The sequence below is a fragment of the Camelus bactrianus genome, chromosome 7 (assembly GCF_048773025.1).
Source record: "Camelus bactrianus isolate YW-2024 breed Bactrian camel chromosome 7, ASM4877302v1, whole genome shotgun sequence".
NCBI classification, from domain to species: domain Eukaryota; kingdom Metazoa; phylum Chordata; class Mammalia; order Artiodactyla; family Camelidae; genus Camelus; species Camelus bactrianus.
The window spans coordinates 46,756,679-46,783,411 of NC_133545.1; the positions used below are offsets into that span (position 1 = coordinate 46,756,679).

The 26,733-nt window shown below is 41.6% G+C and overlaps 1 protein-coding gene across 4 annotated transcripts in view; it reads left to right on the plus strand.

The window, feature by feature from the left end:
• RAPGEF5 (Rap guanine nucleotide exchange factor 5) overlaps positions 1 to 26,733 on the plus strand; it is a 241,565-nt gene that overhangs the window by 16,547 nt on the left and 198,285 nt on the right. For 2 of the 4 annotated variants that reach the window (XM_074367358.1, XM_074367360.1), the window contains exon 1: positions 8,045 to 8,430. The exons of 1 other annotated variant lie outside the window; for it this stretch is intronic. In XM_074367358.1, coding sequence (XP_074223459.1) covers positions 8,197 to 8,430 — 234 coding nt within the window. In that variant the 5' untranslated portion in view covers positions 8,045 to 8,196. Of the gene's footprint in view, positions 1 to 8,044; positions 8,431 to 26,733 lie in introns of those variants that run through there. One more of the 4 variants, XM_074367359.1, reaches the window with a different exon arrangement.

Consider the following 26,733-nt stretch of genomic DNA (forward strand, 5'->3'; position numbering starts at 1 on the left):
GGAAGGTGGAAGAATCTGGATTTGAACTCAGGCGCATCTGATTCCCAAGCACGGGGCTCTCCATTTCACTACCCAGGTCCCCATAGTTGCCTCCTTTGTGGAAATCACTAGTTCTGTGTCGAGATGAAAGTGGCAGTAACTCGTTGAAGGTAGCTGGGAAGTTGGCAAGGCAGAAAGCTTTTTCAGTTTGTTCACATCTCCCTCCTTCCTTATTATCAGAGAAAATTTTTTTTCTGATCATGCCCTGTGATAGCAGTTTTCAAGGTTTTTTGGTCTTAGGACCCCTTTACACTTTTGAATTATTGAGGACCTCAAAGAGGTTTTGTTTTCTGTGGATTCTGTCTATGGATTCTTACTATAATAAAATGAAGAATGGCAAACCTTTAAAATATTTATTTATTCATTCATTGAAGAATAAACTGATTGTATGTTAATAGAAATACGTTCTATGAAAAATCACTGTTTTCTAAAACAAAACAAAATTTAGTGAAAAGAATGGCATCGTTTGTATTTTTGTTAACTTCTTTAATGTTTGGCTTAATAGAAGCAGCCGGATTCTGTTATCTGTTCCTGTGTTCCGTCTGTTGCAATGTCACGTGTCTGCCGCCTCTAGAAAACACCAATGTATCCTCATGAGAAAATGTGAACAAAAAGGATAAATAACATTTCAGCATTATTAAGAAAATAATTTTGACCTAATGGGACCCCTGAAAGGGTCTTCAGGAACCCAAGACGTCCCAGGACCACATTTGAGAATTGCTGCCCACTTTAGTACTCACTAGGGCCAGTGGAAAAAAAAAAATCTTTGGGGGTGGAAGGGACATTACAGGTCACTGAATCCAATCATGCATCTGATAAAACAATGCTCCATGAAGTCTGGTGTAAGCCACACATTTTGCAAGAGTAAGGATGATTTTAGGTTCAAAAAGGACTTTAAATAGACAGAAAACTGTTTATTATGTTGAGAAGAATCTTTTCTTTGTGGTTTCCATCTTCAGTCTTAACTTTGTGTAGGATGAATCCGATTCCTCTTCCATGTGTTCAAGATAAGTGAAAACAATGACCTTGCTGCCCCTTGGGTGCTGTCATCTTCTCCAAGCCAAGGACCTTCTTTATATTTCAGAATTTAGGAGACCTTCCTGCTCTGACTGTTCTCTAGCCTCTCATCTGTATCTTCTTACCAAGATCTTCAAATGCCAGTTTGAACTCATACAATGTTTCCAGAATGCTCTAAGGCAGATTTTCTCATGGCTTACTCTGCATTTGGCTCAGGCTAATGCTACAAATACTACACATTCATAAACAGGAAGAAACATACTGTTAAAGGTCTCTGTCTTCTTTTGGAGCACGATCTTTGATACCCTGTTTCCTTTCCCACTCTCTTCTGCCATCCTTGTCCAGGCTCTGCTTTCCCCAAGGCATCATTTCATCTGTCCCTTCCCTTTGACCCCCTACAGAAAGGCAGTGCTGTAGGTGCAGCGCTTTAAAGTTTGCAAACAGCTTTATAAACTTCATTTAATTAGCATGTAAACTCTGTGCACAGAATGCACTAATACAAGTAGTATAAGGAAAACACAGACGTTTCCATTAACCCGATTTTATGGATTACCATTTTAATACTTCATGCCTGGGATTCTGTAAACTGCTTTGCTGGCTGCCCAGCTTGCAGTGTCTCCCTATTTTAAAGCACTCTACATACTGATGCTAAAATCATCTTCCTTCCCTGCTGATCTGAACGTGCCACCATCTGGAGTCCATTTATAGCCTCCTATCACCCTTGGGATAATGTATTTTCCTGTGACCTTTGAGACTGTGCATCTGCAAAGACCTCTGTCTTGCTTTCCTCAACCTAGGATGCCAGTGTTTGGCTAATCATGGTTTTGTTCATTCATTTGTTCATCCATCCAGCATGTGTTCATGCATGCATTTATTAACTTAGCATCTACTTGCTAGAGATACTAAAAGGGAATACAAAAATGAATAATTTCTGCCCCCCTAGGATTTATAACCTCATCTAGGTCTTATTCACAACCATTTAATTCAAGACAGGCTGTGATAAGAGAGATGGTGAAAATAGATTCATAGATGTGGGCAAACACTGAAGTTTACCTGAGGAAGGATTAATCCCAATAGGCAGAGTAGAGGAGGTGTCTAGGAGGAGGTCTTGTTTGATCTGTGAAAGGACAAGTAAATTTCCATAAGCAGGGCAGGGAGAATGGGACAAGATTGGCTTGGATGTCTTTCTGTCTGTTGGTCAAGTTAGTTCTCTTATTGCCTTCTTCCTCTGTCTTCTTGGGCATTGGACCATAAAGAATTTTTTTTAATTGAAGTATAGTCTGTTATAATATGTCAATTTCTGCTGTACAGAATAATGTTTCTGTCATACATATACATATATTCGTTTTCATATTCTTTTTCATTAAAGGTTACTACAAAATATTGAATATGTTTCCCTGTGCTATACAGAAGAAATTTGGTTTTTTATCTATTTTATACATAGTACTTAGTATTTGCAAATCTTCCCCCCAGTTTAAAGAGGTTTATTGATACAGAATTGACATACAATAGAGCAATCATATTTAAATATAAAATTTGATAAGTTTTGATGCCCGTAGATTTGTTATCTCAAACAAGATGATGAGGATATCCATCACTTCCAAAATTTGCCTGTGTCGTATTTGCAAATCTTGAACTCCCAATTTATCCCTTCCCACCCCTTTTCCTCCCTATAACCATGTTTTTTTTTTTTACTATGTCTGTGAGTCTGTTTCTGTTTTGTAGATAAGTTCATTAGTGTCTTTTTTTTTTAGATTCCATATATGAGTGATATCATATGGCATTTTTCTGTCTCTTTCTGGCTTACTTCATGTAGAATGACAATTCCAGATTCATCCATGTTGCTGCAAATAACATTATTTTATTGTTTTTTTTTTTTTTATAGCTAAGTAGTGTTCCACTATATAAATACATCACAGCTTCTTTACCCAGTCATCTGTCACAGTGAACATTTAGGAATTTTTTCTTCTTTTTTCTTTTGCATCAGTGTCCTAAATACCCAAGGACCTGGTAAATTTGCACACCTGACTTTAAAAAATAAATTTCCAGGATAACAGTAAATAGCCTACAGAAAGGCATGAAAAGACAGATTTTGTTTCAAGATTATGAGTATAATAAACAGGAGACAAACTTATAAGGAAGGGTACTCATCTTTATCAGCCAATCTCTGGCTAGAGCCACCAGTGCAAATAGTGTAAGAAATATGTATCATCCCTGAGGGGAATATTTGCATGATGCAGAGCGCATGATATATTACACAAATAATAACACAGTATCACCCAGGTTTGTCATGTACAGTCTGGTGGCACATACTTCTATTTATGATTCTTGAAAACTAAAATAAAATGAGTAAGCCTTAACATTTTTAGGTTTGAAACATGTTTCATTATTTTGCTACATTTCTCTCAATTGCATATTCATTCCATAAGAAAACATAAAAAGAGTGTTAGTATCAAGTACACGAACAGTTATATATGGCAGTCTCAGTATAGGCAGTATTGGGTTTTGAGTGCAAGATCTGCCTCTGATCTCCCACTGCTCAGCCTTAGCCCTTTGGAAGATCATATTTAATCCATTTTGATCATTACGTATTCAAGTATTGGCAGGCTTGAATAGAGAGGCAAAATTGTATTTAGGTTTTCTATTTTGGAGAGCTGGTAAAGCAATGCAAAGCATATTAAAATGGAGGAAAAATTAAAAAACAGGAGATGTTGGGAAAGGATGGACACCAAAGAGGGCTCATCAAAGTCCTAATAGCTATGGTGTTAGGAGACTCATTAGCATGACATGCATTGTGTACATTTATTAGGAGATAAGTAGGTACACAGGGAGGGGAAAACACAAAGGAAAGCCCAGCTAATAGATGCTTTCCTTGGTATTCTTGGTAATCATATGGGACCACAAACGTTAAAGGAGGAAAAGCCATGGGAGTCGCTGTTCCAAATGTCAAATGTCCTACAGCAAGGAGAGTCACGTGCTGTTGTGTGTTCTCCAAGGGCCCAGCATAGGAAGGGGTGGACTGTCTCTCTCCCCCTCTGTCCTCTCAGCACCCCAGTCCAGTTCCACCCTTCACTATCAGATTTTTGGACCTGGCATAGCTATCTCTCCAGTCCTTTCTCTTGAGCTCCAGCTCACCCTCTGCTTTTGCTGGTCACATTTTCACTGGGGTGACTTCTAGTTTAGTCAGTTAAACTACAACATAAAACTAAGACCCTCAAACCTAGCTTCACCTTCCTCCTGACTTTTCTAAATCTGTAGCCATTAAAAAAGTTTTTTTGGGATTAGGTAATACGTTTACCTTTTTTTTTTTTTTTTTATAAACAAGACATATAAAAAGTTATATTTGAGAAATCTCCCTTCTTTCCTTTCCTCATGTAGCCAATTCCAACCACTTGCAAGAAATTTAAAGTTTCTTCCCACACATACAAATATAAATGTGTTTCCTTTTTTGGGAATTCATAAGGCAGTATGTTCTTCACACTTTTCTAAACTGTGTGTTCTGGTCATCTATTGGTATGTAACAAACACCTCTAAAGTGAGTGGCTTGAAACACTTTATTGCAAACTCTCATAGTCCAGTGGGTTGATTGGGCTCAGCTGGGTAGTTCTTGCTTTGGCTTCTCACTGTTGTTGCAGTCAGACATTGGCTATTATAGGGGTCCTTTGAAGGCTTGGCTGGGCTGGAGTTTCAAAATGGCTTACAAATGGTTGTCAATTGATGCTAGTTGTTGGATGGGAGCTCAGCTGCCAGAGGATCTCTGCATAGACTCTCCAGGTGGCTTGGGCTTCTCACAGGAAGTTGGACTCTGGGAGCATCCCAAGAGAGCAGGAAGTGAAAGCTACCAGGTCAATTAAGGGCTCCTTGCAGAACTGGCACTGTTACCTCTGCTGGGTCCTATTGACCAAAGTAGTCATGGGGCCAGCCCAGATTCAAGGGGATGGAGAAATGAATCCTGTTTTCTTCATAGGGGAGTGGCAAGATTGTATTGCAGAAGACCTTTGAGGATAGGAGGAGATACTGTTTTGGTCATCTTTGTAAAATACAATCAATAACACCACCTGAAATACTTGTCTACTTCTCCTAAAAAATGTCCAAGGCCTGAGGGAACCTTCTTCTGTAATATCTGACATCTAACCCCCCCGTTTCCATTGACCCTACTAAATCAGACCTTCATCTCTCTGTAGCTCATTAAAGGTCAAGAGTTATCTTCCCAGCCTCCCATTTCCCCTCACTGCAAATAGCCAATAAAATTTGTGTTTTCTTACTACAAGTATTTCCGTAAACTTTAGCTTTGATGCTGTCCTTCTCCTAAGTAAAAATCAGCTCTGGTACCTTAGTGGTTTTATTTGACCTGTGTGATGTTGACATATATAGAATTTACTTTTTTTTTTTTTACCTTCCAACATTGCAAAATCCAGATTAAGCTCCTTTCGAAAAACTGGGTTCTCATATATGGAAAAATTCAATTCTTCAACTTACACGTTCTAGATACTGAACAAGAGGAAAAAGATATTCAGGCCCTTGTGAAACTTACATTCTTGTTATGGGGAGGCAGACAATAGACAAAATATATAAGGAAAAATACATTGAATGTAGGTTGGCAACAAACTCTGTGGAAGGCTAGGAAGGAGCTAGGGAAAGGAGTGGATGGGAAGGGCTACAATTTAAAATTACATGGTCCTGGATGGCCTCACTGAAACAGAGACATTTCAGTTAAAAAAACTGAAGGAGTAAAGGAAGGGTAACCTGGAATCCTAGAATTTTGCTTTCCAATAAAGTAGCCCATAGCCATCTATGGCTATCTAAATTAATAAAATTAATTATCTAATTGAATAAAATACATTAAAAATTCAGTTTGTTAGGCACAATAGCCACACTTCACGTGCTCAAAAGCCACATATAACTGGTTGCTACAAAACAGATACATTTCCACCATTACAGAAAGTTCTGTTGGACAGCATTTCAGAGGAAGAGTATTCCATGCAGAGCGTATAGCAAGTGCAAAGGTCCTGGGATGGGGGCATCACTTGATTTGCGCTAAAGAGTGGCATGGCTCTTCTGCTTACACATCCCTACTATTCCCTATTGTCTTTCTTATACCGTGGCTATATGGGATTCTCGCATTGAGAAGCTCTGTGAAAGAGTAGACTAGAAGACAGAACACATGTGTCCTACAGTGGAGCAGAGTAGGTTCATGGTGTGATTCAAAGGGTATTATCAAGTGTGATATGGCACAAGCACCCACTAATCAGAGTGATTGTTGACCACAAGTGTCCTGGAGGGCTTCTACTGGACACTTGGTGTTTCAGGAGGAAGTTTGGAATATGGGGTGATAACTGGGGCCCAAAGCAATGCTTGATTACCAACTGGAGTGGAAGTATTTCAATATTATATACATGGTACATTCTTATATGGTGCATACAGGTGGGATTTCAGCCTTGATTAAATGTATGCGATAGGTATTTGGAAACTGTAATGGACTATAGAGTTCATTGCAGGGCCCTTTCCAGTAAGCACACACAGCTTTAGGTGACAGGATTGAAGGCTTTCTCTACTGTGTCACCAGCATCCACTTAGATATTTTTTCTTTCTTCTCCATCACGTTCTCTCTCTCTCTTGCTGGTCTGATACAGTCAGTGCCCACAAGGTTCTGTGTCTTACTACCTTGGTGTTTTTCTCATGTTTTTCCTTCTTACTTGAAGGATCCTCAGCGTCCTTTCTGCCAGATTGAATCCTCTGCAATCTGCTTGAAGGCAGAGCTCAAACTCCCTCCATCGACTTTTCTTTGCCCATCCCAGGCCAGAAGCATTTCCCGCTCCTGTGGCCCAGAATGCTCATTACTCACACTCACTTGGCAATTACCAAGAGTACAAGGCAGTATCATTTTTTTTTAATGTTTATCTTGTCCTGGGCTAAGTCTTAAGTTCCTTGAGGGCAGAGTTCATGGGTCATTCTTCTTTTTTCCTTACGTGGCCGTATTTCCATATGTATTTGCCAAGCATCCACCATGTGAGGGCTGAGGATACAGTGGTAAACCCACTAGGGGCCCTGATCTCCTGTAATCCTCATTTGTCAATTTTATTTTTTCTAATGTTAGTAAGCTTATTCAATTCTTACAAGTTTTAGGCAAAGATAGTGACCCCAGTGTCCTACTGATAAGGAGTAAAAAGCCCTAGCTGGCCCTTGTTGAAGACAGATCGGCCTGGGACGTGAAGGTTCACAGCCATCTGGACTTTAAGACTCTGCTGGAATAGTTTCCCTCCCAGTGCTCCACTATTCCTACCTCCTGGAATGGTGTAAACAATGATTCACACCATGGCAGGCTTTTACACTTCACCAAGCACATTCGTCATATGCATCAGGCTTTCAGGGAACGTCAGGTTCCAACTTGTCAACAGAGATTCACCTCCAGGTCACCAGACTCGTACCTATTTTGCTAAACACCTATCATAACCATAAAAAGTTTTCTCCCCTTATCTTTTAATGATGAATGTGCCAAAAAGGGGACAGCGTGGGGGTAATTCTATCTCAATGGTGTTTGACTTGCAGCAGAATACAGTCTATTCTGAAGTTCTTTGGCAAAAACCGTTTCAGGGAATAGCGATTACGATTTGGGGCTAGGCTGTGCAAAAAAAAAAAAAAAAAAAAAAAAAAAAAAAAGGCAAGCGCACCGGTTGGCGGTGGTGTTCCAGACTACCCAGCTCTCTTGGTCGAAGTTCAAGTCAACCTCGGCTGATAGGAAAAGGGACTGAAGCGGGACTTTTCAGCCTAAAGGGAATGAGGGGAGGGGGCGGGCAGTAGAGTGGTTTGGTGGAGGATTCTGGGAAGCTCGCACCTGTGGAAGAGACAGTGCCCAAGGTCCCGGGAGTGGCGGCGGGAGGCCGGGTCCGCAGGCGGAGGTGTGCTGCTGGAGAGGGCGGGGCGGGGTGGGGCGGGGCCCGGCGCACCTGGGCGGGGAGGGGGAGGTGCGCGGGGCTGAGCCTGGCTGGGGCTTCGGCGCGCGCCAGTGGGCAGCGGCTGGCAGCGCGCCCCGCGCCCGAGCCGCAGTCGCGCCCTCTCGCTGCCTGGCGAAGGCGCGGACGGCGCGCGGAGGCGAGCGCGGTGAAGAAGAGCCGCCGGCGCCACAGTCGCTGTCAGGGCATGAGGATGGCCGTGGGCTCCGTCAAGATGCAGACGCCGTGCGAGAGCCCGGCCCTGGCTGCGGTGGCAGCCGCGGCGGCGGCGGCGGACGGCGCCCTGCGCCGCAGCCCTAGCGCCCGCGAGCCGGAGCGTGAGCAGCTGCCCGCGCCGCCGCGACCCCGGCTGCGGGACCTGCCGGCACTGCTGCGGAGCGGGCTCACATTGCGGAGGAAGCGCAGCGCCGCCGGGGGCCGGGTGAGTGGCCCGGTCCTCCAGGCCCGAGTGGGAGTGGGCGTGGGCGGCGCACACGTGGAGCTCGTGCCCACCCTCCTGGACGGCTGAGGGGGGCGTCTGGAAGTTGGGGAGTTGCGAGAAGGGGCGCCCTTGGGCCCGACTAGGCAGAAGAGGGTGCCGGGACGGCGGGGTCGTGGGGTGTCCCCCTCTCCCCGGGAGAGCGACGGTTTCCTCTTCCCCTTAGATGCACCTGACTTAACGCAAGACACCTGGATTCCGGCTGCGGGACTGTGGGCATCGCCGGAAGGAGGGCCGTTTGCCTCTCCCTAGAGGGGGAGCTGCAGGTGTCAGGTGCCTAAGAGTCGGCCATCCCTGTCCCGACAGCGAGCCTCAGGCCCCCTGAATGGGATCCTTTTTTTTGCAGGAGGCATGAGACATGTGCGCGTGTTTTGGACGCCTCGTTATAAGCTTTGGGCGCCTCGTTACAAGCTTTGGGCATCGGGACTGGCTCTGGCCGCCGCCACAGCGGAGGGAGAGACCTTGAATTGGAAGTTACCAGACAAGCTTTAGCTCCTGGGTCCCCGAGTCTCCAGCATTTAGTACTAGGCGACGCCCCCTTGAGAGGGAGGGTGCACGTCCCAGAGAATCTTAAATATTGACTTCCTGATGGTAAATCCCGATAGGATTTCCTGGTGGAGGAGTGTCGCTTGCTGGGTTCTAAGTGCACCTGATGGCCTGAGCAGGTCAGACGTGTTTTGCATGTTAAAATAAGCGGGATGACCCGGGATCCTTCACTAGTCACCCAGCAGGCCCTGCCCAGGCCTCCTGCCACGGGACTAACTTAGCCAGGTATCCCTCTGCTCACCAGGGCCTTGGGCACATTTGGTGGGTTCTATTTAACTTTAAAAATTTGTCATCATTATACAGGCTTTCGGAAGAAGCTGCCACAATGTAGTTTTTTGGGCTGTAATTAAAACAAAAAGAAGTCTTATTTGTCTTAAAAAAAGGCTTTACCGGGGGACTTTCAGGTTTTGCAGGAAAGGTTTGTGGAAACTTGAGAGTTAGGGAGAAACAATTGTTTGGATATGGCTTCCTTTGGGCAGGGAAGAGTCTGAACTGATGTAAGTCTTCAGCCTCTCTAGGCTGTGTTCCTCCTTTCCTAAGCATTTTTCTTTCCGCATAGAGATGACTGAATGTGATCTACCTCAGAAGGATGTTTTGAGGATTAGCTAGGTGTAACAGGACATCTATAAGCCCATGACCAGGGGAATTTAGGACTTACCCACAAGTGACCTTAACGTGTGGCATACAGAATTGCCTGCAAAGTAAGTGAGGAAATGTGTCCCCAAGATGTGATAGCTAAATAAACACAAGAACTGGAGTTATAGACTTTGCAGGAATCTAGGGAAAAGTAGGTCAAATCATGTTCCTATTATCCTTGACAGCTACTTTTTCATGGCACCGAATACTGAAGACATGAGAGTAACCAGGCAATCTGTGAAGAGAATTGCCGAGGGTTTTTGTATAAATAGATCTGTAGTGTTCATCTGCATAGAGGCGTGTGTTTCTCCCTGCCTGAAATGATGTCGTGTGCCTTGCCAATATACACGTTTAGTCTTCTTAATGATTCCGAATGTGGTTACTTCAAATAATGTATATTTTATTAGCCTTTCTTTGGTTCTAATACTGGATTACTTCTCTTTGGGACATTCCAAACACATTTCATAAGTGCATGGCCAGTTTTTTATTGGGGGAAGACTATCACATTTTCCAGTGTTGGAAACCCATAATTTTCAACTATTTTCCCCTCTTTTGTCTTTGGAACCGCTTTTTTGATTTTGGAACCTTCCCATCAAAGGAGTAGGAAAGAGTTTGAAAGAAAGAGAAAAACAGGTGGAATATGTACCCATATTAGTCTGTTCAGGCTGCCATAACAAAATACCATAGACTGGGTGGCTGTAACAACAGAAACTTGTTTTCTCATAGTTTTGGAGGCTAAGTCCAAGATCAGGGTGCCAGCAGATTCGACATCTGGTGAGAACTGTCTTCCTGGCCTGCAGACAGCCAGCCACCTTCTGCTGTGTCCTGACATGACCATTCCTTAGTGCATGTGGAGAAAGAGAGTTCTCACTTTTCTTTTCTTTTCTTTTTAATTGAAATCTGGTTGACATACAATATTATGTTAATTTCAGGTGTACTATATAGTGATTTGATATTTGCATACATTACTAAACGATCACCACAGTAAGTCTAGTTACCATCTGTTCCCATACAAAGTTATTACAATATTATTGACCATATTCCTCATGCTATATAGGACACCCCCAGGGCTTATTTATTTTATAACTAGAGGTTTGTATCTCTTAATCCCCTTTACCTATTCTGCACCCCACCCCCCTCTGGCAGCCACCTGTTTGTTCTCTGTATCTATGAGTCTGTTTTCATTTTGTTTGTTTTGCTTTTTAGATCCCATGTATGTGAGATCATACAGTATGTCTTTCTCTAACTTATTTCACTTAGCATGATACCCTCTAGATCCCTCCATGTTGTCACAAATGACAAGATTTCATTTTTTTAATGCCTGAGTAATCTTTCATTGTATGTGTATGTATATATATACATACACACACATCTTCTTTATCCTTTCATCTGTCAACGGACCCATAGGTTGCTTGATTATTATAAATAATACTGCTGTGAACATAGGGCTGCATATTTCTTTTCTAATTAGTGCTTTTGTTTTCTTTGGGTTAATATCCAGATGTGAAATCGCTGGATCATATGGTAGTTTTATTTTTAATATTTTGAGAGACTTTCATACTGTTTTCCACAGTGGCTACACCGGTTTATAATCTTACCATTACTGCAGGAAGGTTCCCTTTTCTCTTTATCCCTGCTAACACTTGTTATTGGTTGTCTTCCTGATGATAGTCATTCTAACAGTTGTGAGGTGATATCTCATTGTGGTTTTGATTTGCATTTCCCCAGTGATTAGTGATGCTGAGTGTCTTTTCACGTGCATGTTGGCCGCCTGCATGTCTTTTTTGGAAAAATGTCTCTTCAGGTCCTCTGCCCATTTTTTTAAATGTGATTTTTTTTTTTTAATGTTATATGAGTTCTTTGTATATTTTGGATGTTAACCCTTTGTTGGATGTATCATTTGTGCATATCTTCTTTCATTCAGTAAGCTGCCTTTTTGTTTTGTTGATGGTTTCTTTCACTGTGAAAAAGGCTTTTAGTTTGATATGGTACCATTTATTTATTCTTTCTTTTGTTTCCCTTACCTGAGGAGACAGAAGAATATTGCTAAGACTGATGTCAGATTGTACTATGTTTTCTTCTAGGAGTTTTATGGTTTAAGGTCTTAAATTCAAAATGAATTAAAGATTTAAATGTATTTTTGTATAAGGTGTGAGAAAGTGGTCCAGTTTGATTATTTTGCCTGTAGCTGCCCAGTTTTCCCAACACCATTTTTTGAAGAGGCTGTCTTTCCTCCATTGTGTATTCTTGCTTCTTTTGTTTGTAGATTGATTGACCATATGTGTGTGGGTTTATTTCTGGGCTCTCTATTCTGTTCCATTGGTCTGTGTCTGTTTTCGTGTCAGTACCGTACTGTGTTGATTACTATAGCTCTGTAATGTAGTTTGAAGTCAGGGCATGTGATACTTCTATCTTTGTTCCCTTTCTCAAGATTGCTTTGACTATTCAGGGTCTTTTGTATTTCTGTAGGAATTTTAAAATTATTTGTTCTAGTTGTGTGATCTCTCTCCCTTTTCTTATAAGGCAACTAATTCTGTCACGGAGACACCACCCGCATGACCTAATCTTACCCTGAATACCTCCCAGAGACCCTACAAATGCCATCACCTTGGGGCTTGTGGCTTCAACATATGAATTTGTTGGGGGCGACATAAACATTCAGTGCATAATAGAAAGGGTTTGAAGGAAAGAGAAATTATGAGAAATATGTACCAAACCAGTCAGTGACTTGCAAGCACATGGGGTCATGTGGTTAGCTCCTTGGTTTAGTGATACTAATGCAGATAAATTATGGCTTAGATTTTTTACAGGCCTTTAGTTTTGTATCTCATGGGCCACACATCCAGATTACAGAAGAGTGATTATGGGGACAAGTTAACACAACTTCATTACTACTGGTAAGAAAGCAAGACTGTACATTACACAAGTTGGTAAGAAAGTTTGCAACTTCTGTATTGACCAAGATCTGATATAGGAATACTTTTGGCTCTTGTCCGTGCTGCCTTGCGCTCCCACAAATCTTGACACTGTGATGTCAGATACCACCAAGTAAGCTATTTGTGGTTTGTTTTGCCCAACCCAGGTACCTTGTAGGCTAACTCTTCCTGGAAAGAATTAAGCTGACATTTGGTTGTTAATATAGAACTCTTGGTTCCTTGGTTCAGTCACTACTAATCATATAGAATTCAAAATGCAAAAAGGCTCTTTGCACCTCTTTTGCTTTGTGGGAGGACCCTAGCTACCTCCTAAAAAAAATCAGTGGTAAAATAAGGCACGGATTGAATTTCCACCAAAACCATTTAATCTTTTTTTTTTTTAATTTGCGTTATGGAGATTACGAGAGAATAGTATAGTTACCATCTAATGTTCAGCAGCCATTAACATTTTGCTGATCTTGTTTCATTTCTCCTTTCCCCACTTTTATTGTGAAGGCTGGTGTATTTTAAAGCAAAATCCTAAATATTATGTCATCTCACTCATAAGTGTTTCAGTTTACATCTCTGATAAGGACTTTAAAAAAAGCCCATAAATTTTATGCCTTTCTCACACATAAAAATATTAACAGTAATTCCTTAATATAATTCCCATGTTTTAATTTTCTCAAAGATGTCTTTTAACCGATGATTTGTTGGAGCCAGGTACTAAACCAGGTCCACACATTGCATTTAGTTGTTAGGTTTTCAAATCTATTTTATTTTATAACAGCACCCCTCCCCCTTCTTTTTTCATGCCTTTGATTTGATGGAAAGAGTAGGCCATTTGTCCAGTAGAATGTCCCACTTCTGGGCTGATTTCTTACTTCTGTTACTGTCTGATTTATCCCTTTATTCTCCATGTTTCCTATAAGCTGGCCGTGAGTGTAGAGGCTGGATTAGATTCAAATTTAAAGGCAGACATCCTTGGTAGGTGGTACTGTGTAAAGTCTGTTGCATCACATCACAAGACGTGCGATGTCTGGATGCTCCCCTCTTTGAGACATCAAGATTGATTATTGGGTTCAGATACAGTTGCCTTACCTTTTTACCTTTCACTGAATGATTTTAGCACTGTTGATGGTTGTAGCATAGATCCATTTCATTAGGGGTTGCAAAATGATGACCTAAATCTGTCATTCCTCTTCTATTTATCAATTGGAATTCTATCTGTAAAGAATTTACCCTCATGAACTACCTGGGGCTCCTGAAATTCAGATTGTATAGGAAAGACAAGGGAAAAGCTTACTTTTTTCCTTTAATCAATTTTCTGAATAATGATTTAGTGCCCTAACCTCTTATGATGATCGATGAATTTTTCTTTTTTAAGTATCAGTAAGAACTTATGGTTGTTAATGTATTTGTTTCAATCCATTGAAGTCAATATTCCTTTTGATGCTCAATTTATGCTTATCTCTTGTATAGTTTTTATGAGGCCCAGAAGTCTGATACCATTTTTGCTTTCCAGCACCAGGTATTCTAAGCTTATCTTGGCTATTCCCTGCTCTACACCTGAAATCAGCCATTTACCCAAGGAGCACTCGTTCATTTTACTGAAAACCGTTTATTTTTCCCAACTTTTGCCTCTCGTTGTGGTTGCATTTTTTTTTTTTAATTTTAAGCCTTTCATCTTAAGTTTTTGTTTCTTTTAAAATTCTTCCCATCAGGCTGTTTCTGAGACTGTCATTTTCTCCCTCTAATGAAAGAGCTGGTAACTACCATTCCTTTTTTCTATATATATACTGCCAAAGTGCTGGGACTGGCTTATTTTGGGCTTTGGCTGCTGTGATATTTTCTGCAGTGTTCTACCACTTTCTTCATCTCCTTGAAATCTGTTTCATTTACAGCAGCCAGAATGATTCACCAGTTGCACTGGTTTGTTCACCAAAGCCCTCCAGTGATTCTCAGCCTTTGGATTAGTCTTCTCTCCCCTGATCTCTTCCCTTTAGCCACCCTTCACTCTGTCAGGGTCCCGATGGCATGACAGGTGCTCTTCAGACTTGAGAAACTGCAAGAGCGGCTGCTGGCTTTCTGCATGAAGTTCTTGCTTCTTCATTTACAATCTGTACCCAGGTGACTCCCTCTCAGAGAAAAACAAGGTAGCCCATTTCCTGTGTCTGAGCTGGAGCGTTTTAGGTGTGACTTAACTGCCAGAAATGAGACTTTGTTGGCTGAGAAACAAGAGTGCTCTGAGCTAGACCAGGATAGCCAATTTATAGTCATTCTATACACATAGCTCATAGGCAAAGCATTGATTTGTTCTTTGTGTTTAAATTAAAATCAGTGGCTAACACTTTATAACACTTCATTATGTGCCTTGCATGTTCTGATATAAGCTTTAACCCTCACAATGAACCTATGTGTTAGATGCTTTTATTTGCATTCTACACATGAGGAAACTGAAACAGAGGTACCTTGCCCAAGATCACAGAGTGGGCGGGGGCAGGGAGGTTTAAACCAGCCAGTCTGGTTCCATCGTCCATGCTCTGAATTGACTCTCTCAAATGCTCTGAGGGCAAAGGGTCTATTTATTCTAAACTTCCGTGGTGGCTGTATAGTACCTGCTGCTATGACCTTGCTGCTCTCAGAGTGGTCAGTGCATGCTGTTGATAATGCCAGACGCTGACTTTCTTTCATTTGAGCCCACAGAGGCTTGTAATGGACTATTGGGTATGGGGTGGGAGGGTTGGGGGAGAGGGGTGGGAGGGGAGGGAAGTATTATGGTTATAGGTATATAGTAACTAATACTTACTAAAATTCAAAGTTGCATTCAGTGTATCCTAAGCAAAAAACACCCAGGCCCACTTTGATTGGTCCAAAAAGCTTGTGAATTCGCCCTGCTTACTTTTTCTTATCTGCTTCTGGTAGACAGTTAGAAGATAAAGGCCAGTAAGGGAGGCATGCATCTTCTAGGAAAGGTGAGTCAGATCAGATATGAGGGCATGTTGTTGGTCTTATTTGAGAAACGTTGACTTTCTACCAGCTTGAACTTTTGATACAACTATGTTGACCACAGCTCCAAAAAAGTAAAACTCCATGGATGCCACCTCTAAAAATATTTGGGGAGAAGGAAAAGAAATGAGATTCATTTATTCTATCTTAATTTCTTGTAATTCCAGCAAAGGAACTCAAGAGCTAGTTAATGCTGTATTTTCTCTCTTTCTCTCCCCTCCGACCCTCTCACACAGACTTGGTTGCATAATTAGGTCAGAGGAAAAGAGCGTGGGCCATGGCTTCAGAAACGGGCTTTGAATCTCAGTGCCATCACTCTGTATCTTGTATAAGTTATTCTCTGAGCTCTCTAAGTCTCAGTTTCTTCCCCTGTAATGAGATACACTGTGATGGGTCAGGTTTCTCTGAGAATAGAGACAATGTATGGAAAATTTTGGGCACATTGGAGCTTAAATTTTTCCTTCTCCAGCTGGATGCTTATTCTAGGCAAACGGACTTTCATAGACATATTTATGGAAATCTAGGCACAAAAAATTTTTTGCTTTCATATGCAATGTCAGTTTCCATGTTTTTAAAAAACGTGATGTCCTAACATATAGTGAATATTTTAGGTAGTGTCTAAATACTGGTACCATAACAACATAGTCTGTATTTCACACTTGTATTGTTTCTTAAATTGACTTGGCAGTAGTTGGTAACTTGTGTAGCTAAAAATAGATGGAAAGGTGGGAGATAAGTCACTGGGGATGACTTTGAGTACTTGTGATTTTTTTTTTACCCCAGTATTGCATAACAACCCTTGTTAGGAATACTAATCATTCCAGTATTGCTATGTTATCTGGAAGTAATTTGTGAGAGGTTACAAGTTTTATGGGAAGGCGAAATAGTTAAAATCAGTGACTTTTTTTTCCTGTGGTTACTTATTATAATGATAAATCATTTGTAAATGGATATGGAAAAGGGAAAGTCCACGGACACTATTGTGGATACTGGCATGCCTTTATCAGATTGAAACTCCAGTAGTCCCCTGAAGGGAGGAGGCATTTTTACCTATAAGGAAACTACAGTCCAGGGAGGTTAACTCACCTTCCCATGGTCACTCAGCTAGGGAATCGTGAGGCAGAATGGAGCCCAGGACTGTCTGATTCCAAAATCTGTGGCCTGTCCTCCAACCCATGTTGTCTAAGACACTGACGTAATTATAACATGTGGTGCATTGAGACAATGGGTGCCCTAGACGTTTCAGATTTAGTGTAAAGCACAGCTTATTTTCTTTCCAGTGTCTTCAGTAATGGCTTCCATGGTTAGTCGTTAATTACTCACAAGATCTGGCGATGGCTTCCGCAGCAGCTGTCATTGCCCAGCAATATCAGCCATTGTATAAGAAGCAGGAAGGTTTGCCATGACTCATTCCAGAAGCCATTGTTTTCTCAGAAGGTTTGGAAGCTGACTAGCTCCACGTTACAAATGTGCTTGGAGACCTATAAATCAGGTAGGTTCCTTTCCAGGAAGACTAGAGGAAGAGCTAGAATGAGTTTCTTGTAACTCAGGATTTACATTTCTGATGGTGACTTCTTTGATATTTAAGAAGCTTCAGATCAGAAAGTGGGAAGTGTGCACACCTGTCAAAGTAAATGAATCCATTTACAATGGAATAAAAGTCATGGAACATGCACAAGTATCTATTAATACAATTAAACTTTGCTATATTTACCTTTTAATGTGATGTGATTACCGGAAGCAAATGGCTCTTAATTTTTCTTCATTTTGGATCCCAGGCCTTTTCAAGAATCAAAGGAGAGCACCCCATAAAAATGCACGTGCAGACCTAATTTTGCATCTCATTTCAGGGGTCTTGTGGATGTTCTAAAGCCTGATCACCACAGACCCCCAGTTAAAAGACCCTTTTTCTGGAAGTACCACCTTGGTTCTGTAATTCTTTTTCTTTTTCCCTCTAAAAGTCTAGCATAGTGTCAAACACTCATTCAGTTGTCAGTAACTGTTTCCCTGAATTAAATTATTTTATCAGCATGTTGAATTGGAAATTGTTCATCTCTGAGTGTAGCAAAAGCCTCAGTGAGCCCTGGTAGGTGGTGATGATAACTGTTAGTATTTAACAAATTCTTCTGTGACATTTATCATGTCGGGGTTGTTTGAGGTACTTCAAGAAAATAAACTCATTTAGTCCTCATAGCAGCCTTATGTGGCAGATACCCTCATTGTCTTCTTTCTTCCTGAAGTGAAAAATGAGGTACAGCGAGGCAAGGTAAGTTGTCTGAGATCACCTGCTAAGTGGAGGGGCCAAGATCTGAACCCAGAAAGTCTGACTCCGTATTACAGGGTCTACCTATTCTGCTGTATCCTCTCCCTGAATAAATTAATGTACAGTCTCTCTCTCCCTCTTTTTCATTTTAATACTTTTAAAATAGGGCTATATGTTATAATTGATGTGATCATTTAATGCGATGTAACTTTTTTTCCTTGTAAAGCAATTATTAAATTGATAGTATATCTTAAAATTTTGGTGTCTTAGAATAAGACAACTATAGTAAGCTGTATGTTAGTTTTTAAATGTAACTGCGTAGTTTATCTGTAGAAGTATCAAAGTAAATCACAGCTTTAAAGTGGTGCATACAAACAAAATCCGTAGCTGTTTATGAAGTGTGAAAAATGTGAATTAAGATTGTATTAACAGCTTATCTGAACACTGATAATTGTTTAGGTCATGATTTAAATGTCAGAGGAGAATACATTTGAATTTTTCCTACCAAAGTATGAATATCCTTCAAGTAATGTTGAAGGTGAAATTATATTGGTTTTCTCCAGATTTTTTTTAAAGTAAAATTTAAAAGTGAAACTTCCCATATACATTTCTAATTTTTAGAAACTAAGAACCATAAATATACCCAAATGACAACAGATTTAGACTTGGCCTTTGAGTCACTGTACTTTTTGTGGGGAGTTGGCAGATGTTTCTGTGACTCAGTTAATCTTTTTTGTTTCTTATCTGCTTTGTTCATGAGGCATTGGCTTCTCCCTTGTAAAATGCTTTTCTTTTCATTTTGCACCATTTGTGTTATCTGTAGAAAAAAACATAATTCAGTGTTTCTAATAAAGACAAGACAAACTTTTCCTAAAATTAAAGAGTCCTAAATACCAAGGCTTCTGCAAGCTATCTGGTTGTCTTCCTGTATTTTTTTTTTCTAACTGGTCTAGCAACTTAAGCTTCAGTCCCATTGGTGGTTTTGTTGTTCAGTCGAACTTGACCTTGTCAAATCATTTACCTGCAGCTGTTACGAAGCGTACATGCAAATACTTGTGATTGCCCAACACTTTGCCTTTGGTGCTGACTGTAAATTTGTTTTACTCCCTCCTGCTACTATTGAGGGAAGTGAACAGCTTATCACTTCTGGTTGGTCTAACACTCTAAATGTTGACTATCATGAACAAACACTACAAGTGGTTCATTTCATCATATTGTGCTGTGAATTTTTATAGATATGAAATCTTTTGTAGGGAAAAAAAGGTAAGGTAGATATGTGATGATACCTTAGAAATTAGGGGAAATATGATGCCTGTTTTAATCCACTAAAATAGAATTTGGCTGTAGTGTAGTAGAGAGAACATTTTCCTGTGTGTTTGTCATTTAATGGCTGTGTGACTTGAAATAAGTCAAATTTGGAGTCTCTGTGTCTAAGATGGAATACCAGTATCTATCGTGAGAATTGATGGTGGGAGAGGGGATCGTTTTCATTTCTTGGTCCTTATCTGATCGAGGTCAGAGCAGTGGTCTTTCTCCACTGAGAAGCCAACACAACCCCCGGAACACTTTGGGGGCATATCTTAGACAGAGGGAAAGATGGAGCTTTAATATTCACCACATCTCTTGAGTTGGAGAAGTGGAAGATAATGCTTTAGTAGAAAGAGCATCTGATTGAATTAAGAATCTGTCCTGTCAAAGAGTAGAAAGAACACATCTATAAATCTGTTTCTAGGAGATTAAATCATTTGTTTGACCGCAAACAGTTCTGGGGGAGGTGTCAGGAGAGAACTTTCGAGAGCAGCCCTTTGTGTCTGGGGAGCTCTTACCAGGTGGTTTTACCTTTCTTTAGATAAGAGGTTTGTTGCTATTTCTTAGCCTCAAATTTGCATCAATATTTATTTTCCTCTACTGTTTCAAATTTATGAAAAATTGTCAAATAGCATCCATTGAAATATTCACATTTCCTACTCTTCTTGGCACATAATAACTTCTTTAAATATATGTGTATATATCCGCCTAGTCATATTCTGATCAACCTTGAATATCTCATGAAGTGAGAGTTTAAGAAACTCAGCACATTCAGTTCATCCGTTGTTGGCTGTTCTCTCTGCTGTCATTTATATAAGACTTTACATTTACAAAGTGCTTTCACATCCTTATGTTACTATATTCATAGCTCTGGAATAGGCATTCTTTTCTCATATAGACAAAAACAAGTTACTGGGCTTTTCTGCAGGGCACAACCTCACTGTCTGGAAGCAAAGTAGTGCCCACCTCATAGGGAGGGAGACTAAATGAATGGATATGCGTAGCACTTTTCAGACAGAGCTAGTGTGTAGGGAAGGCTTAGTGTGAGCTGCTGCTCTTGTCACTGCCACCACCACCATCATCATCGCCTGAAATGACAGATCTGAGGGATTTCAAGGTTAAGCCCCTTCAAAAGCTGAAGGAGATCTTATTGGTTATATTGAAAGCAATTAAGTAAGAAGAATGAGGCTCAAACACTGGTATCTTGCTAAAGGTCATAATAGAAGAGTTAAGAGTCAAGGGCTTCTTAGGCTGGACTCCATTTAGTCCAAGGGTCTGTGATAGGATAACTATGGTCTGTCTCCCTAAAGCTGTCCAAGATGGGGTCTAAAGGAGGACTTCTCAAACTGCAGTGTACACGTCCACGGGAACCCCTAAGGGCCTGTTAAAAAACAGATCCCCAGACCCTAATCTTAGAGACTTGGATTTAGTAGCTTATGGATGGGGCTCAAGCGTCTGCATTTCTGTCAAGTTCCAGGTGATGCTCATGCTGCTCGTACATGGACCACACTGAGTAGCACTGTCTGAAGGGTCTCAAAAGTTTGGTGTCCTTCAACATCAGAGAATTACTGAGGCCTGGAGTCCACCTGGTTTTCTGTTTGCCACCTCCATGATGGAAGGACAAATCGAGATGGAAGAGCATAGCTATAGGAACTTTATTGAATTAATAATGTTGGAAACTCCCCCTTATTGGTTTCCACAAAGTGATTGGCAGTTGGAAAAGAAGTGATGAGCCTTTGAAACATGCAGGGTCCATGGCAGCTGGGCGAATTATTCTGTCTGTCCATCCCATGCACTGTCTCTTTTGGTTCTAGTCCCCACCATGGAGGCTGTCTTCTGGATATTCATCACTGGGGCTCTCACCATGTGGCTTTGGTTTGCGAGGCCAAGAGAGGGGAGAAGTCAGGGATAGTTAGCTGTCCCTCTCCTTTTCAGTGTAGTGCTGGCAGTGGCTGTGACCATATAACTAGCTATCCCAGGGCAGTCCCCGCTCCACCACTTCAGCTCTCTCCAGCCTCCAGTAAAGCTGTTTTCCCTCACTCCCTCCCGCCAGTGGCTGTTCACGGCTTGTCATTACTAGCCCCTGTGTTCTGCCTCTCCTGCTGGGTCTTGGAACCTTGCCCACACATCTTTGTAGGCTTTCTTCTGAGAGGACCCTTGATTGATACAGGGGCTCAAGGAAGAGCAGTGCTGGGAAGAGTGGCAGTAGAAGGTGTAGCCGTGGGTGAGGAGAACCTCCTGAGTGGAGGGGAGCATTGGCAGTGATGGACGCAAGGAAGCTGGCCCAGCCCTTGATGTGTAGGTAAGGGATGGAGGGTGAGGAGTGCAGGGAAGGGGCCTGGCCTCTAAAGCAATGCTGAGTTAGCCCCAGACGGTCCCGAGAGGTCCCTGATAAGAAGCTGTAACTGCTAGAATGTGACCTGAGTGCCATTCTTGCATTATTCCTGAACATAAACTTGGATGGCTGGGGTTCAGAGTCCGAGAAGCTTTTATATGAGGACTTTGCATTCCTTTTCTACAATTGCCTGACAGTGCTTTTTTTCCCCTGCCCCTGCCTTTTTCCCAGACACCTTAGCATTGCTAGTCTATACACAGGAGTTATTAGATCTTTATGTTGTACTTTGATCTTGCTAAATTTTGTCACAGTGTATTGAGCATGTTCTGAAATGCCTGCCAAAACTACATTCACAAAGTAACAAGTAGTTGAATAGAATAATTACACCTTTGGTTCCTTTGCCCGTGGGTTCCAGTGATGGGTGTGTCAATAGGATGAAAACAAGATTCAAGGTTTTGGCGCTCAGCCACATCATCTCCCGTAACCTCACCACGAAGCGACCACAGCACCAACTCGTACCAATCCTGTGTGTTTGTCACTTATTTTATATTGAAATGTTATGCCCCAGGTGAAACTATTTCACAGCTTTTATAGATTTTGGGGGGTGGGCAGTAAAGGTTGTCTTAATACCTTGTGTTAGTAAATGAATGTTTAAAGACAAAACAGCTCAAATTTTCTGTTGTTACAGTTCTTTAGGAAGAAGGAAAGTTCTCTGTGAGGAAGAAGTAACTCTGGATTTTTTCCCCTGTTTCTGGGCTTTCATGTATTTATGTGGCGGAAAACATGGCTACATGAGGGAGTCCGGGTGTGACCTCACGCAGTTGAGGCCAATCGTGATGAGTCACCTCATGTTACTCACTGTGGCACAGACTTAAGGCTTATGAGTCCTTTGTTTTTGCTCAGTTTTCCCTCCTTTCTGGTCATATATCCAGTTGTGCTTGGTGGCTGGGCACCCAGAGAAGGAAGCCACAGAGGAAGAGAAGACTGATCTGCCGGGAAGAGGATGGTGCCTTCCTAGGGGGAGGCTGCCTAGAAGAGGTGCTGTGTGAGCATCACCTGTTAGTGGAAACCAACCAGAGGAAATTAGAGAGGGTCCAGTGCACATGATCCTGAGAGAGTCTGGTCTTGTCCAGGGAACAAAGAGGAGCTCAGAGTGGAGGAGTGGGCAGGGCCGGGCCCTGGTCAGAGGCTTCTTTTCCAGTCCCAGACCTGGAGTGAGGACAGTTCTTGCTGATCTACCTTGTTCCCACCTCCTCTCGAGAAGAGAAGTCCTCCCTATGCCCTACCTGGGGAAGGAGCCCTTCTCTGCTCCGTAGCTCCATCTCTGGTTTGGCCCCACGGAATCTCTGTGAGCCTTTCTCCTGGTTTTTTGAGGACTCATCATCTCCTTACTCATTTCCCTTGGAATGAGCTATCCTTCTTCATTTTGGGCTTGGTTTCGTTTGGCTCTGTCGTTCCTGTTTTTTCCTCCTCCTCCTCCTCCCCCAAGCTTTGTTCCCTAAGGCTTTTCTCGTGGGCTGTTTTCCCATCTCCTCTGAATCAGCTCATCTGATTGTTTGCCCTCCTTGTTTCCCCGCGCAGCCCTCCTATTTCTTCACCCCTTTACCATTTACTTGGCCCCAGCTGAGGGCTGTTTCCTATGGAAGAAGATGCTAGATGCTCTTTTTAAAAGTTTGAGTGATTTAAGCCCGCTTTTTCATGTTAAAGATCATCAAGTTAAGACTCTCAGGAAGGCCCTCGTCCAACCTCCCTTAATTTTTTCTTTTAAAAGATGATTTAAGCTCTTGCAGCATTTCTGTCAGCCTCTCCTCCTCCCTCCCTTAACACCCCAAAAGGAGAGGAACTTTTGCAAGGGCTTGAAAAACTACTGTCAAACTGGTCTGCATTGGGGGATGCACAGCTTACAAATATATTGATTTCTGATTAGCATTACATTTTCAAAACTACCTCCTTTAAATAGAGTCTTCTGTCAAAGGATATATACAAGAAGGTAGTGCTCTGGTGAGAGGTAAGCTTGTGAAATTCAAAATCAGTTATCACTTCTTAATGACCATAATAAGTGAAGCTTCATTTAAGCAATTAGCTTTGGGAGTACAAGGCTAAACAGAAGACAAAGTAAAGTGGATTAATGATTTTTTTAAATCATTCTTTCACTGCAGGCAGCTTCTTGTGACCCACCCCTCACATCCCAGACTGCGATCCAGTGAGTCATCCTTACTCTTGCATTCCCTGGTATCTTTTCTTCTTTCTAAAAATCTGTATAATGCACCTACTGTTCTTATTTGTCAGGATAGTCTAGGTTTTGCTACAGTAACAAAATTATGCCAAAATCTTTATGGCTTAACACAACAGAAGATTATTTCTTGCTCATAGGAGGACCGTTTTTTTGTCTGGGTGCTTGCGGGGTGGCTGTCCTCCATGCGGTGGCTTTTCTCCCGTCATTTGACATTTCTATGTCATCATCTCCCATGATGCCTGTGAAATGTCAAGAAAGAAGGGAAAATTTCACAAGGGCATTTAATTGCTCCTGCCTGAAGTGACTTCTGCGCACATCTCATTGTCCAGAGCAAGTCATATTACCTCACTCATTTCAAGGCACCGGGGAAGTGTCCTCTTCTCAAGAGCTTCGAAGGAGAAATGAGGCACAAATATTAGGAATGTTAGGGATGTCTGCCTCAGGCTCCAGAAGCTGAGAATTCAGATATGAATAAAGGCATAATCTCAGTCTTTTAAGTCCAGCTGGGGAGATATGCATGTTCATTGTTCCATAGTATAGTCTTGCAAAACTGTACCAGTTACAAAATACATAGCGTGGTAATGACTGTGATAGAACAGAAAATGCCCAGGGAGCACAGATGGGGAGAACCTATGTCCCTGGGCTGGAGATGAGGGGAAAACTCTTGAGTGGAGGTGGCATAAGGGCTGGGCTTTGTCGTTTGCAGGTTTAGGTCCATGTTACCTTGATAAGGGTGATATATGGTCTTGTTTTATGTGCTGCATCACATCTAAGCAAATCATTTGGGATATAGCCCTAAGAAACAGGCTTATCTTTTTTTTAAGGCTTCACGAAAGAAATGAAAGTAGCCTGTCAGCAATAGAACAGATCTGCCAGTTCCCATGAGATGCAACATACAGTATCCTTCTAACGAAGACTTGCAAACACTGCTTCTGCTGAGCAGTTATGCCACTGACAGTTCTTTGATCTTAAAAGCTAAACTTCCTGTTACAGTATGAAAAGAACAAAGCTAGGTGTAAAATAACAATCAAGGTTAGTTATTAGGCAACAAAGTTTGCATAGACAGTACTTTGATTTGCCCAGAGATGCTCTCCCCGAACCCTCTCTCCCAACACCTTGTCCTCAGGCTGCATCTGCTCAGTGCCAGGTCTCCTACCTTTGGTGCCAGATGAGCATCGTGCCAGCTGCCCCCGTACCAGCCTTGGGTCAGGCAGAGGAAGATAAGGTAGAAGACAGCCCACATGAGAGGGGGCAGCTGATTGGATAGAAAGGAGAGTATTGCCTTTAATCGTGCCTGACTTTTTCCAGTTCTTAAAGTTCTCTGTGTGGGAAGTCCAGGGAACTATGGCCTAAAGATGTTCGTAGCTGCTTGTCACAGTAGACTCGGGTAGAAAATTGTGAACTTTTTTGAGGCTGAGCATGCAAATCCACCTGCCTTCTGCTTGTCGTAGAGAATAACAAACACCACTGTTTCTTGCTTTCATAAATTTCCTGAAAGTTCTTGCCTCCTACCCTGGTAGGATGAGGATTTGGCTCATTTACAGGACAACTGTGTGCTCGCCCTTGCCTGCCTCCCTCTTCCCAGGGCCCTCAGGTAATTGACTTGTTACTGGGCCAGAGTTCAGGGGAGGCTTTTGTGTTCACCTGAGCTTGTCTCTCTAATTGGATTTGGGACTGAATCATTTAGGGGTCTTGATGGCAAACAAGGGAAACCAACCCTGAAATTACTAGAAGGATGTTGGAGGTCGGCCTGCAGAATTATTTGAAGACTGGAGAGGTAGGCTTCAAAAGGGGCAGAAACCATGGATGCTTCCAGAGAAGAAGCCACAGAATGTAAGGATTAAGGGCACAAATACTGGAAACAGCTAGCCTGAGTTTCTCTGCCACTCACCAGCTGAACGACTGTGGGCAAGTTACTTAGCCATTCTGTGCCTCCAAGGAGAAATGTTATGAGGGAGAAATGCATTAATATTTGTAAAAAGTGCTTGAAAGAGTGACTTGTGAATAATAAGCAGTATCGCAGTGTTTGGTGAATATGCATTTCTAGTTGAGGTTGTGTGTACATATACATATATTTTGACTTTTAGCTGCTAAATATAATACTAGGTTGCTCTCTGGGCTGCAGACTTTGCTTCTATGCCCACAACCTCATCTTTCCTGGAACCAGCTTTTGTCTGTTCACAATTGCCAGCCTGTGTTCAAGGGCTTTGTTTCAGTTCTTCGTGGTTCCCTCATACACCAATTCCAGGACATGGTTAACAACAGAAGCACATAAAGATCAGTCTGTACATTTGAGGCTCTAGTTCTACTCTGCCTCCGTGAGAGTACAGTCAGCTTTCTTCTGCCACTTAACACTTTTTTTTTTGATACTGTGTTTTCATGATCATTATTAACATCCCCTTTGCTCTTTCCTCCTGTTATTTTGTTCAAAGAGAGATAGCCAAAATAATAGAAGATGAATCACCCTACCTCTGTGAAGGTTTTTAAGAGCCCATCTCTTTTTAAATATAGCATTAATATTTAAGCATATTAATATTTAATAATTCATACTATTGTTTATTAATGTTATTTAATTATTATTAATAATTAATATTTTTAAAAGAACAAGAGATTTTCACAATACATATACTTTTCCCTCTTCAATTTGGTTCATTGAAATAGTCTTTCCCTTAAGTCAGATTATTAAGAGTGTTGATTTTCTGGCAAACCAGGGCATAGTCCATTTGTAGAGAAGCTTTACTTTAAAAAAAATAAACAATGACTAGCTGTAGCCCATGTGTTGAATATGCTGTTTTGGATCCCAGGGTTAGTTACACTCTCTCTCTCCACACAGACACACACGTAATGTCTGAGTACGTGGTCATGCAATTCAGACAGATTTTGAATATGTAAATGTGTAAATACTTAAATATGTATCTGTTGAATATTTTAAAGATTCAAGTAGCTAAAAAATGTTTTTTCGTTGACTAACACAAGAATTGTACAATCACTATAATGA